This window comes from Elaeis guineensis, chromosome 11 (genome assembly GCF_000442705.2).
Source record: "Elaeis guineensis isolate ETL-2024a chromosome 11, EG11, whole genome shotgun sequence".
In the NCBI taxonomy this organism is placed as follows: domain Eukaryota; kingdom Viridiplantae; phylum Streptophyta; class Magnoliopsida; order Arecales; family Arecaceae; genus Elaeis; species Elaeis guineensis.
In genome coordinates, this window is record NC_026003.2 from 89,714,909 (window position 1) to 89,732,131 (window position 17,223).

Sequence of the window (17,223 nt, forward strand, 5' to 3'; positions counted from 1 at the left end):
CACAAGGAACACCTTGCAGAGAGGCACAAGATGACCGAAGAGCACGATAGGTTCACCCAAGTGATGAGCGATGTCAGATGGGGTGCGGTTACGAAGGTAGTTTTTTGTTGAGAGGAGCTTCATGAAGCTTGAGACAAGATCTTCGAACTGAAATATACCATCGCATCGACCAAAATTATCGAAGAAGTCAGATGGGGTACGGCTGCCAATATAAGCCACTCCAAGATGAACTTCACTCGACTTAAGGGATGATTGATGACCTCGATCGATTGATAAATAAAGAGCGATCAACAATCACCGAGCTTTGCTCTGAACTTACTTCAGCTCAAAAAGCTATCGATAACCTCTTTCACACCATGAATAAAGAGAGATCAGAGATAGCGGATCTCAGGATCAAGTTGGTGGATGGCGTGGCAGCAGGTAGATTCGTCGAAGGCAAAGTCAAGTGCAAGGAGTCCTTGCTTGCTGTCGCCCGACTTGAGGTGACTCTTCGAACCAGGAAGGCATCTGTGATGGCCTCTGAAGCTGCTTTTGGGAAATGCAAAACTCTGGTTGCCCAACTCTTTCCTAAAGTGGACACTAGCCATCTCAAGATACTTGATGTCAATGACATCGATTCTAATTGCCTAGCTATCGAGGATGCTTCGGGTTCGTAGTGTGCTGAGACTTCATCAGTCGGAGGCTGATCTCCTGTGTAATTGATATATTTTATATATATATATCTATATATATAAATATGTATGTATATGTGTATGTATATATGCATATGTATATGTGTGTGTGTGCGTGTGTGCGTGCGTGTGTGTGTGTGTGTGTGTGTGTATATATATATATATATATATGTATGTATGTATGTATATTGTAGTCACTTATTTTTCATGACTTAACTTCTATAATTAGGCAAGTTTATCAAATGAAATATTTTTGAATCGAAATCTTTTGTTTCATCTGTATCCCTTTTCTTTTCTTTGGCTCACTTACTTGTGTGGCCCAAACTTTATTATATTTATCTTTTGACTTCGTATTGGAGATGGCCAAGGGCCAAAGCTCCAAGTGTGGCTTGTTGAAACATATGAGGTTTCTAGAGGTTCTCATAGGTTACCCATTTCCTTAGCTAGCATGACCTCCGGTCTGTACTATTGAGATCAATAAGCCTCGAAGGAAGGTCCTTGTAGAATAACCTTCATTTCTCACATAGCTTGAATTGATGGGCCTTGAGAGTCCTTATAGGTTAGTCCTTTGAAAGTTCTCTTGAGTTAGCCTTCACTTCCTGCATGACTAAGATTATTCGATAAAGAGTGAGGAGCCTTCGAGGATCCTTACAAGTTAGCCCTCGCTTCTTAGTTGTCGAGGTCTTCAGCCCAGGTAGGTTGGATCAACGAGTACTGAGGGTCCTTTTAGGTTGCTCCTTTTCGAAGGTCTTTTTGAGTTAGCCATCGCTTCCTATATGACTAAGATCTTCTAGCGCTCTATTCGTTGAAGAGTGAGGGGCCTTCGAGGGTCATTTCAGGTTAGCCTTCGCTTCTTAGTTGCAAGGTCTTCATCAAAAACTAAGAGAGGAGCGGCGGTGTCCTGAAAAAAGATTATTTTATTGAGAGAAAGCTAATATATTATTGATAATACATTCGAAGATTCTCTGAATTTCATGGCCGAGGTAAGGACATTCCATTCAGTTGCTTCAGATGATAAATTTCGAATCTAATAACTTCATCTACCCGATAGGGGCCTTCCCATTTTAGAGATAATTTCTCTTATTTTGTAGGTTGAGACACTTCGGTGCGTCGTAGGATCAGGTCATCGATTTTAATTCCTTACCTTGGATATGAGGGTTGTAGTATCACACCATCCTATGCTGGTAGGCTGCCATTCTCACCCATGCCTTCTTTCTAACCTCTTCGAGTAGATCTAGGTTGGTTCGAAGCAACTCTACGTTGTTTTGGTCATTGTAATTCTCAACCTACAGAGATGGGAGTCCAATTTCCACTGGGATGATCGCTTCCATCTTGAAAGAGAGGTTGAAAGGAGTTTCTTCTATGGGTATCCTTTGGATAGTTTGATAGGCCTAAAGCACGTTATGTAGTTGATCCACCCATGATCCTTTGGCTTGATCTAACCTGGTCTTCAATCTTTGCAAAAGAATGTGGTGAGTAACTCCAACTTCTCCATTGGCTCATAGGTGCCCTACTGATGTGAAATGATGAGATGATGCCAAGGCTTTAACAAAATTCAGCAAATCTAGAACTAGAGAATTGGTGGCCATTGTCTGTGATCCGCACTTATGGGAGATCGAAGTAGTAGATGATAAACTTTCAGGTGAAGTCCTTTATCTTGGCTTCATGATATTGGCAAGAGGTTCAACTTCGATCCACTTTATAAAGTAGTCGATAGCTACAAGCAAGAATTTTGTCTAGCCCAATGCCTGTGGGAAAGGTCCTAAGATGTCCACGTCCCCATTGTGCAAATGACTAAGGGATGCTATTCGAGACTAGTGGAACGGCTAGTTGGTGTTGGGCATTAGTATTCTGCTAGCATTGATCACAACGCTTGGTGAAGCTGACTGTATCTTGTTGCATCGTGGGCCAGTAGTATCCTTATTGAAATATCTTATAGGCCAACGATCTACCACCTAGGTGGTTTTCATATATTCCCTCATATACTTCTCTTAGGGCATAATCAGCTTCAAAGGGATGTAGATATTTAAGGAGCGAGAGAGAGAAAGACTGCTTATATAGCTTGCATTCATGGAGGATGTAACGAGAGGCTTGAAATTTGATTTTTCGAGCCTTTTTTGAATCTGGGGGCAGAGTACTATCCCATAAGAAGTAGATGAAGGGATCCATTCAACTTGGTTCATCATCAATCTATAGGACTAGGACTGGTTCCTTAGTGTTAGGCTTCTTCAGAACTTCAGAGAATGATCTTCGGTAGATCTTTTGGTGCTAAAGTGGTCAATTTAGACAGCAGATCGACTCTTGAGTTTTCTATCTGGGGTACCTGTTAAATGTTAAAGTTAGTGAATATTGAGATTAGGTCTTTCACCTTTTGGAGATACTTCTTCATACTCTCTTCTCGTGTTTTGTAATCTCCCTTTACTTGCCCCACCACCAGTCGAGAATCGATGTGGATGCTCAACTTCTATACTTCAAGCTCTTTTGCAATTCTGAGTCCAGCGATGAGAGCTTCATATTCAGCTTCATTGTTGGTGACTGAGAAGTCGAACTGTAAGGCATACTCCGCAACAAATTCTTTCGGTCCTAAGAGTAACAGGTCTGCTCCCGATCCAACAAAGCTGGATGATGCATTTACATGCACCACCCAAAATCTATCTGGTTCTTCATAGGAGTCTTGTTCAATAGGTTTGGTCTCTTCTTGGACTGGATCAGGACTTTCTTGATCCTCTGGGATGGTACACTCCACTATAAAGTCTGATAAGATTTGGGCCTTAATAAAGGGCTGAGATTGAAACTTAAACTCAAACTTTATGAGCTTAATTGCTTACTTCATCAATCATCCAGACATATCAGGTCGATGCAAGACCGTCTTAAGAGGCTGATCGGTCAAGACCACAATAAGATGTCCTTGAAAATAGAGCTGAAGCCTTTGGGCTACAATGATGAGGGCGAAGATGAGCTTCTCCAGTCTGGTGTACCTGATCTCTGCATCGTGGAGAGTCTTGCTGACATAATAGATTAGCTTCTGAACTTTATATTATTTTGGAACTAGTATAGCACTTGCGGTGACCAAAGAGACCGTCAGGTATATATAGAGTTCTTCATCTGGCTTTGACTTGCTGAGGAGTGGTGCAGAGCCGAGATAGTTTTTCAACTCCTCAAATGCGTGCTGGCATTTTTTGATCCATTAAAAATTTTTTGGTTACTTCAGGACTTAGAAGAAGAGAAGACAATGCTCGACCGACCTGGAGATGAATCGATTCAATGCTGCCACTTGATCGGTGAGGCACTAAATCTTCTTTACAGTTTGTTGGGTTCATCTCTTATATGGCCCAGATTTTTTTAGGATCGGCTTCTATCCCTCGACTTGACACCATAAATATCAAAAACTTATCCAAAGTGACTCCGAAAGCACATTTCGCTGGGTTCAGTTTCATTTGATATTTTTGAAGGATGGTAAAGGTCTCCATGAGGTCTTCAACGTGTGTTCATGAGGCTCTACTCTTGACAAGCATGTCATCCACATAGACCTCTATGTTTCACCTGATCTGCTCTTTGAAGATTTTGTTCACGAGGTGCACATAAGTTCCACCTAGATTCTTTAGGCCAAAGGATATAATCCTATAATAAAAGAAATCTCATTTAGTAATAAAAGCTATATTCTCCTTTTCTTCTAACACTATTCAAATTTGGTTATATCTAAAGAAGGTGTCCATGAAGGTAAAGAGTTTATATTCTGAAGTAGCATCCACTAATTGATCGATTAGAGGTAGCAGGTAGCTGTCCTTCGGATATGTTTTGTTCAAATCGATAAAGTTGATGCAGATCCGTCACTTACCATTTATCTTTTTCATAAAGACTACATTTGTGATCTAGTTAGGATAAGTCACTTCTCAGATGAAATTAGCATTGAGCAATTTATCTACTTTTTCAGCTATCACCTTTTGCCACTCAGGGGTGAAGCTTCTCTTTTTTCATTTGATGGGATGATAGGTTAGTTTAACGCTCAATCAATGTGTCATTATCGCTCGATTGATGCCCGACATATTGGCTGGGGTCCAAATGAACATGTCCGTATTTTCCTACAAAAAGAAAATGAGACGTTCTTTGGTTACCTGATCTAGGCTTGACCCGATTTGGACTGTATGCTCATCCCCATCATTCAATGAGATTGTCTCGAGGTCTTCCACTAATTCTCCACATTATTTAGTTAGTTTATCATGGATGTCTAGTTTGTCAATCAAATATATCTCAAAAGGTCCTGCACCATGGAACGCAGTGGTATAGCATTGTCGGATCAGGGCCCGATCTCTCTGAACCTCACCAACTCTAAACTCGATTGAAAACTTAATCTTCAAATAGTATGTGGATACCACAGCTCGAAGAGTATTAAGTTTGAAGGGTCTGATGATGGCATTATAGACTGATGGTATCCAAACTACAAAAGAATCAACCTAAGTTGTGAATCGTCGGGGAGCTTGTCTAGTGATTATTGGTAGTGTAATACTCCTTCAACAAGTATCGCATCGCTAGTGAATCTTACGAGGAGAGAATCTAATTACCCTAGCTACTTAGGAGGTATGCCTATTTTGAAGAAAGCATCGTAAAATAATACATCAGTCGTACTTTCATTATCAACTAATGTGCAACATATATCATAGTTTTCTATGTTAAAGGATGCAACTACCACATCATTATATAGAAACTGAACTCCTTGTGCATCTTCTTCAATAAAAATAATAGGTTCTTTCATTTTTCACCTCTTGAAAGGTTCGACAGTTCCTCTTGTTCCACCAACATGCTGCCCCTCAGTTATGATATTTATTACTCCAGTTGGGGGCCGATCTTCGGAGGGCTCTTCTTGCCGTTGTTCTGACTATTGGGACTCTCTTTGTCGTTTGTCACATTATTCACGTCGATGCCTGATGAACCAATCTAGACATCCACGATGAATGAACTCCTTAATCTCATCTTGGAGTTAGATGCATTCCTCCGTATTATAGCTGTGGTTGTGGTGATAGAGACAGTACTTATTTGAATTACATTGACCCAACCTTACCTTCATCCTCCTTGCCCTGGGGAGCTGCTCTCTTATCTCCATTAGCATCTGAGTTTTAGGAGTGTTTAGTGGAGTATAGTTTGTGAATCTCCTTGATGGAGATACACATCACCCCCTCCGAAGGGGCTCTTCTGCTGGTAGTTTCGAAGAGTGTTTAGGACATCCAACATCTAGGTGGAGATCGAGAGTACGGCCAATTCTTTCCATGATCCTTCTTTGGCAGGGATTCCTTGATCTCCTCTTCTTTCCTTTCTTCAGCACTTGTACCCATTGGGGGTTCATTTTCAAAAGCTTCATCCGTCTGTGCATATTTCTCTGACTGAGCCAACATCTCAATGAAGTTGTAGGGGTAGGTCTTTTTCTATGAGTACCGAAGGCCATTCTTTAGCAGTTCACCCTCTAGGACAGACATGACGACCGACTGATCCAGGTAACGAACTTCCAACATGACCGCATTGAAATAGTTGAGGTAGGATTGGAGCGATTCTCCTTCCTTCTGCTTAATATTAATCAGTGAATCCGATCCTTTACATTGTCTCCTGCTGCTGATGAAATGAGTCACGAACAAATGACTTATCTAGTCAAATGAGTGGATGGTCCTAGATTTCAAGCTCGAGTACTAGTGCCGAGCCACATCCTTTACAGTAGATGGAAAGGCTCGATATAAGGCAGCATCGGTGGCCCCGTAGAGAAGCATCATGGCTTTAAATTTTTTCAAGTGATCCATAGGATTGGTAACCCCATCGTAGCTCTCCAACTACGGCATCTTGAAGTTGCTGGGGAGTAATTCCTATATGATTTGGGCACTAAATAGTGGATCGACGTTATACCATTATCTCACACCAGAGTTTGATTACGAAGCACTTCGATCCACTGATTCATGTCCCAAAGCCTATGGTCAATTTCTGCATCTTGGGCAATATAGGCTTCTGAATGCGGTGAGTGGGATTAGCCCGAGGTGGAGTCATGTCCAAAGCGAGGACTTGGGGATCATCGCATCCTGCACTCTAGCATCTCGAGGTGGCTTTGTCGAGTCTGTCCTCCCAATTCTGAACCTTATAGAGGGATCTAAGGTTGTTCTGACAATGGAATGATTTGTGGTGAGAAATTATTCTACTGCATTTTTGGATAGCAGCAGTTAAATCCTATACCTATCGGACCAGCAAGTTGAACTGCTCCACATTGATCATCGACCCCGATTGAGGAAAAAGAGGTAGAGCCTCTGAAGTTGGCACCTGGGCTTGCTGATTGGCAAAATTCTCCACTGGTCAGGAGTTGGCAGGCATTGGATCGGTGGAAGGATGCTCCTTTGTGCAGCGCCATGGTGTGGACCTCTCGCTCCTTAAAAATAGATTATGGTTGTCCTTCCTCTAGCATCAATTTATTGCGGCAGATTTTTGGCCTTGATCGGAGTGGCTGGATTTGATCGAAAATGGCAGGCATGGCAAGACCTGCAAAACAAGTTCTGACCAGAGTTGGCTCCAATAAAAACCTCCGACGGCTAAGTCAGGAAGCTAAAATGGATGAGGAGTGTGAGAGAGTGATAGGGTGTGAATATGCATACCTAGAGTGTCCCTTTTTTTACCTCTATTTATAGAGAGACGAGAGTCATAAGGAAAAAAGTAGTGGGAGGCCATTCTGACCTCTCCAATCATACCATTCCATGATGTCTAGTCTGATTTTTGGCGATAGACATCATCTTATCTAATGCATAGCCAGCTATCCTTAGGAGTGGCATGATTTGTGTGACCTCATCCAATGCATAGCCAGCCGTTGGAGTGGCATGGTTAGATGTGGGGTGATGTGACTATATAAGGGCCGATCTTTCCAAATATAACAGCTAGCAATAGTTGAAGGGAATGCAGCCTGCGGCTAGAGATGAGGATCAGTAAGGAATCCTTTGGTTGAAGATGATGCTGGAGTCAGAATCTTTTTTAGATGGATGTCCGATGTCCGGATGCCATCCTAATGCCAGTGGCTAAGGACCCACGATCGAAGCTAAAATCGAGATTTACGATTGAAGTTAAGATCGACAGCCAGAGTCAGGATTGGTGGCCAAAGTTAGGATTGACGGCCAAAATAGAATCGACAAGATTTTCTACCAGGAAGCTTCATTCGAAGGGGGGCCAATTAAAGAGTGAAGATCGGTGAGGTCCAAAATGAGATCCTCCATTGCCTCATTATATACTGAATGACTTCCTTCGACGTAGCTCTTCCATAGTTCTAAGATGGCATATCTACCATTAGGATTGTATTCATTTATCTCCAATCACTCCTGTGGTGATGACCTTGCATACTTCATCACAGGTCTTGCACTGGTTCATGTCTTCACCGCAGGTGACATATTGTCCCCTAACAACTGTTAAAATACTTTTAGTATATTTGGTGATAGTGTATGAACTAATGTTTGGCAAATGGGAAGCAGGTGACCAAAACTATGATTATCCATAGTGATTATCCATAAAAGCATTTCTTATTAGACCTACTTATCAGGTAGGCTAGGCTCAGCCCAGGAGATTGGAACCATTTTTCAGGCCCTAGCTCGGTTCGGCCCGGCCTTTGGGCCTCCTTTCCAAATCTGAGCCCACTCCATGCCAGGCTTTGGACCTCCTGGTCGAGCCTCGGGCTAACCTGGATGAGGAGAAAATGGGTAGGCAGCGAGCTGGCGACACCGACGAAGAGGCGGTCGGGGCTTGGGGGGTGAAGATGATGTGAGGAAGTGGGAGGACAGGATGATGAGGAAGCGATGAGGAGGAGGAGGAGGTGGAAAGGCAGTGAGCTAGTTAAAAGGAGGAGGCGGAGAGGTGGCAAACCAACAAGGAGATGGCCAAGGCTTGAGAGGTGGGGATGAGGTGACTCGCGAGAAGGAAGCAGGAGGATGGGTTGATGCAAAGAGGTGATGAGAAGGAAAACATGGAAAGATGGGTGGGGCTTGGGTTCGTGAGGAAGAAGCTGGAGATAGGATGATGCAATCAGGCGGCGATGGTAAGGAGGAGGAAGCTGGAGGATGGGAATACCAGGAAGAAAGGGAGCATGTCGGAAAATGAAATTTGAAGCTTGGAAGAGTCGGGAAGATGCAAAGTGGAAGGGGGATTCAGGGATTCAGAGAATGGGAATATGGGATATGGGTTTGAGCCGGGTCTAGGTCGGGTTAAGATAAATCCGAGCCCGACCTATTTAAAATTTCAAGCTTAGTTTTTGGACCCGATCGAACCCATCGAGTTGAAAATAATGGTCCAAGTTTGGTTAATTTGGGCCAAGCTCAGAAAGGCCGCTCGCCATATGACTAGATCTATTTCTTATTATCTATACTCTAGTTTTTTAGACTCTTCATTAGAATAGAAAGAGTAGGGATGAAAGTGGTATGGAAAATATCCCTTTAGATCCGATTTTGTATTCGAATCAATCCAGGCACGGACGTAAATTTGAGAATTCGATTAATATCCATATCCATAAAAAAAAGAATATAAATATCGATAGATAATCATCTAAATATTTGATCCTATATAATTTTATATAGTACTTATTTATTTTTAAGAATATAACTATACAAACATGCTATTAACTTAATTTATCATTTATTTAATAATATCTTTGATTTTGCAGTCGTAAAGTTAATTATCTAATTTATATCTGTAATTATATTCATACTTTTAGTATCCAATTGTATCTGTATCCATTTAAAACTAATATATATATAAATTTTTATAGCAAAATAGTATCTGTATCCGTATTTATATTTGTTAGACAAAATAAATATAGATATGTTGGTATTTGATCCGTATCTGATCCAGTTTCAGTCATAAGAAAGAGTGGTGGGATGTGTGCAAGATAGATGCTCACCTCAAATTTATAAGTTACATTAAAAATTACATAATATTATGAGATGCCATTCGGGCTAAAACCAGATTGGATACCAGTATATTCATATCCATATTTGTTTTATCTGACGAATACAAATATGGATACAGATATTATTCGAATGCAAAAATTTATATCTATATTTGTTTAAACGGATAGGGATATAATTTAGATTTTTAAAAATATAGATATAATTACGGATATAAGTTGAATAATAAACTTTATGGCTACAGAATTAAAGATATTATTAAATGATGATAAATCAAATTAATAGCATATTTTTATGGCTGTAGATTTCTCTTAAAAATTAATAGGTCCTATATAAAATTATGTAGGATTATAAGTAGACTCAAATATTCGAAAACAGATTATATAGTTGTCTATTCATATCCATATCTTTTTTTTTTTTTGATAGATATGAATATGGATAAGGATATTAATCGAATCCTCAAATTTTTATTCATATCTGAATTAATTTGGATATGAAAATGAACCCGGACGAATATTATACATACTACTTTCACCCCTAGGTGCAATGCAAAGATGAACTCAAAGGTTTCTACGTCATTTATATCATCATATTACAATGATTTTTATATCTTTTATGATTAATTTAAATTTTAATATTTATTATAAGGTGATAAAATTGTTGCCCGATGGTGGAAGGGAGAGGATGCCAGCGGCTCGAGTTAGTAAAGTCCTTGGTAATGGTGCAAGAGACTTGGTTTCATGTCTCATGTTCACTATGATTTTTGATCTCAATGAATTATCGAGAATAGACGTGCCCTTACAAAGATGGCTTGTTGCATATCATTCCTCAAAATTCACTATCTACATAGAGCCTCCCAAATCATCTTGTTTTTGCAACGATGTCCATTTGATTAGAATTTTAATCGACCATGTTGACAAATGACCATTTTTAAGCATAAAATGTTTGTAATCCATTTGTACATCCTTGAAAAGATTATTTAAAAATATCAGTAGCTGATATGCCTGTTGATTGCCTTTCCGCGAGGGCAACTACTACTACCAATACTATCTAATCATATGAACTCCAACCCTACTCGAAATGGCACGTTAACAATGACATACTGGGTGCTCTCTTTGCATGAATCCATCTCCTCAACGTTAATAATGAAGCACAGGGATCAATTGTAGTCTAGCCTGCACCAGAAAGCTTACCAAATACAACTTTAAATCATACCTATGATCTCATATTTGCTCCTTTTAGCTCTTGAGTTATTATCATTCCTTAATCATATCCCATCATGTCAGTTACTTTCTTTTTAAGGTTTAGGTTTCATCTATGTCACATTATGGTTTAGATTACAATATATTCAACGCTTTGTTCCTTTTTTTTCTTCAGAAATTTGAATTTTCCCTTCAATTTAATCATTTATATGTCCTTGACATTTCCTGTCACATAAGGAGATCACGGCTAAAATGAATGGTTTGAGTTCTGGTTTCAGTTTTAGCTAAAACTGCTCTGAAACTAGCAGGTCAGTTTTGGGGTCTCGACTGAAACTATTTAAGGGTCAAATTTGTCACATACAAGTTGTTTCTGAGAAGTTTTTATTCCTTAAATTTTAGGGAGTATCTCAGGTAATATTTTCTCTATATTAAAATTAGATTTTGTGAATGTTGAAAAGAAATTTGAAAACATTCTGATGTCAACGACCAAAAAGATTTGGAAAATTTTTGACAAAGATTTGACAAACCTAGAATCCAAAATAAAAACATTTAAATTATAAGTTATATTCATTTTAAACTAGAAAAGGATATATTACATTCTGAACATAAGTTTTTTCATATATATTTAAAAAATCAAAAGATCATTTTCCTTTACATTTTTTCATTTTGTCTATTTTTGTAATTATTGTTCATTTATTTTATTTTCAACCAAAATTGCTGAAAATTAGAACTCGGCAAACAATCCATCAAAACTGCTGAAGAAAAAACTCATCTTGTCTGCATGCAAATGAGTCTACAAACACTGGGTAAAGACCTCCTTACAAGGTTGTCAATTGAAGTCAAGGCAAACATTCAACCCACTCTATCTTTTCTCTTCAACCTTTTAACAATTTGACCAAAGCTTCACTCATTTTATGATTAAAAATCTCTACCACTTGTATTCTTGTAAGAGAGCTAATTATGACGTAGAGTCTCTCTTAAGTAATGTAATCATTCAAGGCCAGAGAAGGTAAAACTTATGTAGAGCAGTGCCCCCACTTAAAATTAGAAGAATCTAAGTTGTCTCGGACTAGAGAACTGTTGCTCCGTGTTTTCACCCCTAGGAAAGCTTAAAATCATCTTTTAAAAGCTCACCACTAAATATATGTAAGCATGTATGTATGTTAAAAGAATTTTTTATAAATTTAAACATGTTTTTACGGTAGTACAAGCTCAGCCCAAGAACAACAAGGAAAATGGTTTACCAAACAGAACAACTAATGAGAACTGTAAAGATTTCAAAATCAAATCCTAGACCATAAGAAACTCTGATGATTATAATGCCTGCACAAAACAAAACTCCATCTTGAACCCTGAATGACAGGACTTCTAAGAACTGGTTCTCTCACTGGTTTTTCATCACTTTCTATCATTACCTCAAATTTATCCTCCACAATTAAGCTTCCACCTTGTCTTGCATTAACCAATCTTAGCAACACTCAAGTCACTCCTTTCCCCGTATTTGCACAAAGTCCAAAGCACCTGTTTAAAATCTCCTTCATATATGCACGATCAACTACACTCGAACAACATTTTCTTCCCTATGTCACCTATTTCTGCCAATCATTTTCAGAAGCCTGCCTGCTCCCTGTACCACCTATACAGCTATCTAACATAAACATACCCTTTCTTCACATGAGAAATCCTCTATCCCAAACCCTCATGTATCTACTTGACACAACTTCCCGGTTCACAAAAAAATTCCCTTGTGTACCATGATCCCTTAACACTACAATACTAGCAACTAAGATTATACTCTTTGTTACTGCAGAAGCATGCACCTCAAGAAAAGACCACCAGATAAAGCAATATTGCTATGACCGAAGTCATAGATAACAGAAAAGAATTTAATCTTCCATTCGTCAGTACCTTGACACAGCTTTCCACCATTAAAGTCATGCGCTCTTGATTTCTCAACTTTAAATAGAAGATGGATAAATAGCAAAGTTTCCCCATTATCACCCAGAAACTAAAAAATCAAGGACAAAATGAGACAAGTGGGACAATAACCTACTTTTCCAGTTTATTCCATTTTACCTGGTCAAATACCCTTTTGGCCTCCTCTATTTTCGAGAGATAAAACAGAGTTTCTAAGAAAAGTTTTTTTGGGTAATTATATCATGGAAATCAGTGCTGGAAATCCAAACTCGTGCGCGCACGCACACACGCGCGCGCGCGCGCACATACACACACACACAACAAAAATAGCATACAAAAATAAAATTTGAAAAGTTAGGGAACAATTGTGGCTTGGAATTGAGTGTTAAATTGCTGCACTAAAATAATAGACACGTCCCCATGTGCAGGTGCTACCTGCAGGCAATGGCTCCAAAGTACAATAACCCAAGATCACAGGAAAGTAGATGAATCAATAGAATCTTTCTGCTGCATAGACAAAATAATGAGAAAAGGTAAAAGAAAACAGATAGCATATGGAAGGGGGAAGAAAGCTTTTTCCAATGATCTCAACCTTTTCTCAGATGCCCTCATATACAACACCTTGCTGAGTCCAACAATGGAACTATGTATGATGGGAAGACTTCAGATATCTCTCTACCAGACTTCCCATACACATTCAACAATCCCAACATTCTGCCTCCATGTTCTTTATGCATATAAGGCCCAGCATCAATCTTCACATTCTTCACACGTATAAAGATAATTAAAAAGAAATAGAAAATAAAATTCCCACCAAGCAGGGCCACATGCATGTTGTGAATGTTTTTAGGCTTTCAAATAAAATCTGGAAAAGTTTTAAAAAATAATTGTTTAAATTCTGACACTATCTACAATAAGGTTGGACAGAAATAAATTGCCGGTGCCAGAAAGGACAAATGTGGTTACTTAGCTTTAGCCCTCTTTTTTAGAACCTCCTCAAACACCCCCAAACCTATTCCCCACTAAACAGGACCTAAGGGCCCAAAGGAAATACAAATAACATACATTTCACAGAAAATGTATTCCTCCATTTAATTCACAGCACTGCGCAATGCTTTTTATAATAACAAACCTCATGTACTCCATGTTCATATTACCATAGGATTTATCAAGGTCAATTTTTTGCAGACAGGTTCAGTTTTTCTTTTAAAGAAAATTGCTGAACCTCTCCCTATCAAGATGACCTACAACTTTCATACCTCTTAAGCCTACTCAAAAGTTCCTCAATCAAGTTCCTCACTTTATACATAAGATGCAGCATTTCATCTTTATTGAGATAAAGCAATAGACATAGCATATATCCATAAGAATTTTTCTTCTATGAATGATAAAAATTTATATAATCTCATAATATCAACTCATGACATGCTAGAACTTTTGAAATACAAATACAAGGAAACTGCTCAGGTGCCGTACCTTTTCAAACTATAGTTCACATACCACATCAAATGGCTGACCCCTTACAATTCTTCATCAACTCTTCTTACTTCTATGTGAAACTATAAATGCAATCAAAATCTCAAATAAGGACACACCCCATGTCCATTTCAGGCTAGTCCTTTTTCACCACTGGTTCTTTTTCTCCCATTTGCCATTCCGTAAAAAAATGGGTTTTATCACCGTCTTTGATCCATATTCTTAATCTCCTCTAAGTACCTCATATTCAATATTTTGCATGAACAACTGATAAATGAAAAACAGAATAGGGAGAAGGCATTAATATGATAAGCAGGCCTTTCTAGTAGCTAAACTTATATAGTACCTTCTAGATAGTTAGATAGACAACCTAAAATAGATGCACCATTGATGATATGATCTTGCATACCTTTGTAGAGGATTGTATGATATGAAAATCCAAGACCCAAACTAGATCATTCAAAGAGGCTAACCACCTCCAAAAACATTCAACTGAGCCTTATTCCCTCTTGCTTAGTGTTTTAAAGAAATTCCACAAGTTTTGGCCTTGATCGTGCTTATGATCAGTGTTACATGACAGTAATATCATGAATGATCAACCATGCAACAAATGGATATGGTTTGTAGGGTAACATACTTAATCATGCCTATGTTTTTTATCCACATGCACATTCATGTTCAACAATTCTAAGTGTATTTTTAAAATTTCAAATTATTCATGTCCAAAGGAATATTAATGTTTCATCTCATTCAATTATACACCATGCAATGAACCAGCTGAAACACTTTTCAATCAATATTATTGAGGGACAAAAAACTATGTCATGGGAGGTATCAAGAAGCCCAAGATTTGCAAAGAAAGCATAAGATAGGAGAATACATTACATGGCATAACATAGGAGAATACATTACACGGCTACTAGCATTAAGAGTTAACCATCAATAAAAGAAGCAAAATGACAAGCATTGATGTTTATTGGATTTGTACATTCTTATCAAGGAAACTCCAGCCAACATCGTTGTCTCAACTATCATAAAGTCCATGCTTCTCTAAAGAATTATACACATCAAAAACACACACTTCGAATTCAGCATTGAACTCCTGCTTATTAGTCCAATTCACATTGCAAGCAGATGAAAAAAGCAAACATCCCATGAAAAAGAATTAAAAAAAAAAAAAAAGCAAAACAAGATATCCCACAAACTCTGAACTACTAAATTCTCATATTATTATATATCCTCTTAGCAAATCGAACAATATTGAAACAGACGGTCTTAGAATTCAGGTTACACCAATAACATATCACATCACTACAATGCCAACTAAGCATCATGTATATTGTTAACTGAAATTTAAAGAAACCCAAGTACAACAGATTCCATCACAATCATAATGTTAATAGCGAGCATATAATATCGTCCCGTTTCTCTTTTTTATTATTCTCAGCTATTTCTGTTGTCAAAAATGGCAATAACGCCAAGCTACAACAACATGTAGCTGGTGAACATCAATCAATCTGTATAAAAACAATCTTTTACTCTCTAAACGTAACAAAATCAAATGAAAAATCAAAACTTTAAAATTAACCTGGATCAGAATCGTTATTTCTCAACTCCTCTTCTCAATTGCAACAGCTTCCGCCTCAGCTTCAATCTTTTTCTTATTCCGCTCGAGCGCCTCGGCCACCTCCTTGGGCATGTACTTCTCGTCGTGCTTCGCCAGCACCTCGGTCGCCTTGAAGAAGAACTCCCCACTCCTCGCCTTCTCCGACACCTTCGGCCCGTTTGTCGCCAGCCGATGGGCGTCCTCCGCTGCCGCGATGGGCTTTATGAAGCCCTCGACGACAGCGGAGTGGCCCTCACGAAAGAGGTCCGGGAGGGAGCCCTCGTAGCATACGAGGATGTCGGTGACGAGGTCGGTTACGACGAACTCAATCTCGGGGGAGGTGGCGGAGGGGTGGGCAACACTGCCCTCGAGGACGAGGCCGCCGAGGCGGAAACGGTTCTTGGAGGGGTTGGCGGCGAACTTGGTGAGGGCGTCGGTGGGGGTGACGTAGAATACGAGCTGGTCCTGGAAGTTGCTGAGGACAATGACGACGAATCCGGCAACGCAGCTAAAGGTGAGGCCGTAGGTCCAGAGGCGCCGGTTCTGGAGCTGCCGAGCGCGGGCGCCGACGTCGATGCGCGGCCGGTAGGGGTGGCGCCTGGCGGCGGCGGTGGAGAGGTGGCGGAGGAGGGCGTCGGGCCGCAGTAGCGGCTGCGGGGAGGGGTGGGGGTGAAGGGCAGCGGCGCGGAGGAAAGGGGATAGGCGGGATCGAAGGCTGGAGGCGAGAATTCTAGAGGCCATGGAAGAGGAGGAGATCGAGGGAGTTAGGGTTTTAGGCGGTGAGCGGATCCCTCTTCCTCGCCTCTTCTATTCTAGAACTGGAAGGGGGAGCACAGAGACGGGAAGGGCGGGTGAAACACCAGAAGGCTTCAGTTTTATGTCGGTCATCGATTGGACGGTGTGAAACTCTCGATGACGAGGGGGCCGGAGATCAGTCGGACGGTCAAGATGAGATCTGAAGAGTATTGTTTGAATACTAAATCGTGGTCGACTTGTCGGCTACGGCAACGGAACAGGAGAGGTCCAACTTTGTGTGCCAACGTCTCCCGTGCACGTGACACGCATGCTTTAGAAAAACAAAAAGAAAATCGTAGTATATAAAAATTATAAAAAATATTATTTAAAAAAATAATGTTATATTCTAAAGGGATATACCCAGCATATATATGGTTCATCTTGATGAAATGCTTTTCCCTTTTTATTAGATTAGATTTTATGAAAATAATTCAAAAAACTTTCAATGTTTTGATTAGGTTATTCTTTATTTTAAGTCAATTCAAGAAATAACTAACACTAAATAAATTTAATTTGAATGAAATATTTTGTATTTTTATTATATTAGATTTTTCAAAACTAATCTTAAATATTTTCATATTTGTTTCAAAATCCAAAATTAATAAGAGGATAAGTTATATAATTATAGAAAAAATGGAAGGATATTT

At 39.4% G+C, this 17,223-nt stretch overlaps 1 protein-coding gene across 2 annotated transcripts; it reads right to left on the bottom strand.

The window, feature by feature from the left end:
- Window positions 1-13,018: 13,018 nt before the first annotated feature.
- On the bottom strand, window positions 13,019-16,643 carry LOC105034889 (cytochrome c-type biogenesis protein CcmE homolog, mitochondrial). Of its 2 annotated transcripts, none has more exons than XM_010910206.4 (2): window positions 15,764-16,643; window positions 13,019-14,442 (listed from the first exon to the last, which is right to left on the bottom strand). In XM_010910206.4, the coding sequence occupies exon 1, from the start codon at window positions 16,520-16,522 to the stop codon at window positions 15,785-15,787; it is 738 nt and encodes a 245-aa protein (XP_010908508.1). In that variant the 5' UTR covers window positions 16,523-16,643; the 3' UTR covers window positions 13,019-14,442; window positions 15,764-15,784. The 2 variants fall into 2 exon arrangements, with proteins under 2 accessions (XP_010908508.1, XP_073102176.1); XM_073246075.1 differs by lacking the exon at window positions 13,019-14,442 and adding an exon at window positions 15,587-15,692 and having other exon boundaries at window positions 15,764-16,642.
- Between the last annotated feature and the right edge of the window lie 580 nt (window positions 16,644-17,223).

Coding starts and splice junctions, on each gene's coding strand:
- LOC105034889 (XM_010910206.4), bottom strand. CDS start 16,522: ATGGCCTCTAGAATTCTCGCCTCCAGCCTTCGATCCCGCCTATCCCCT.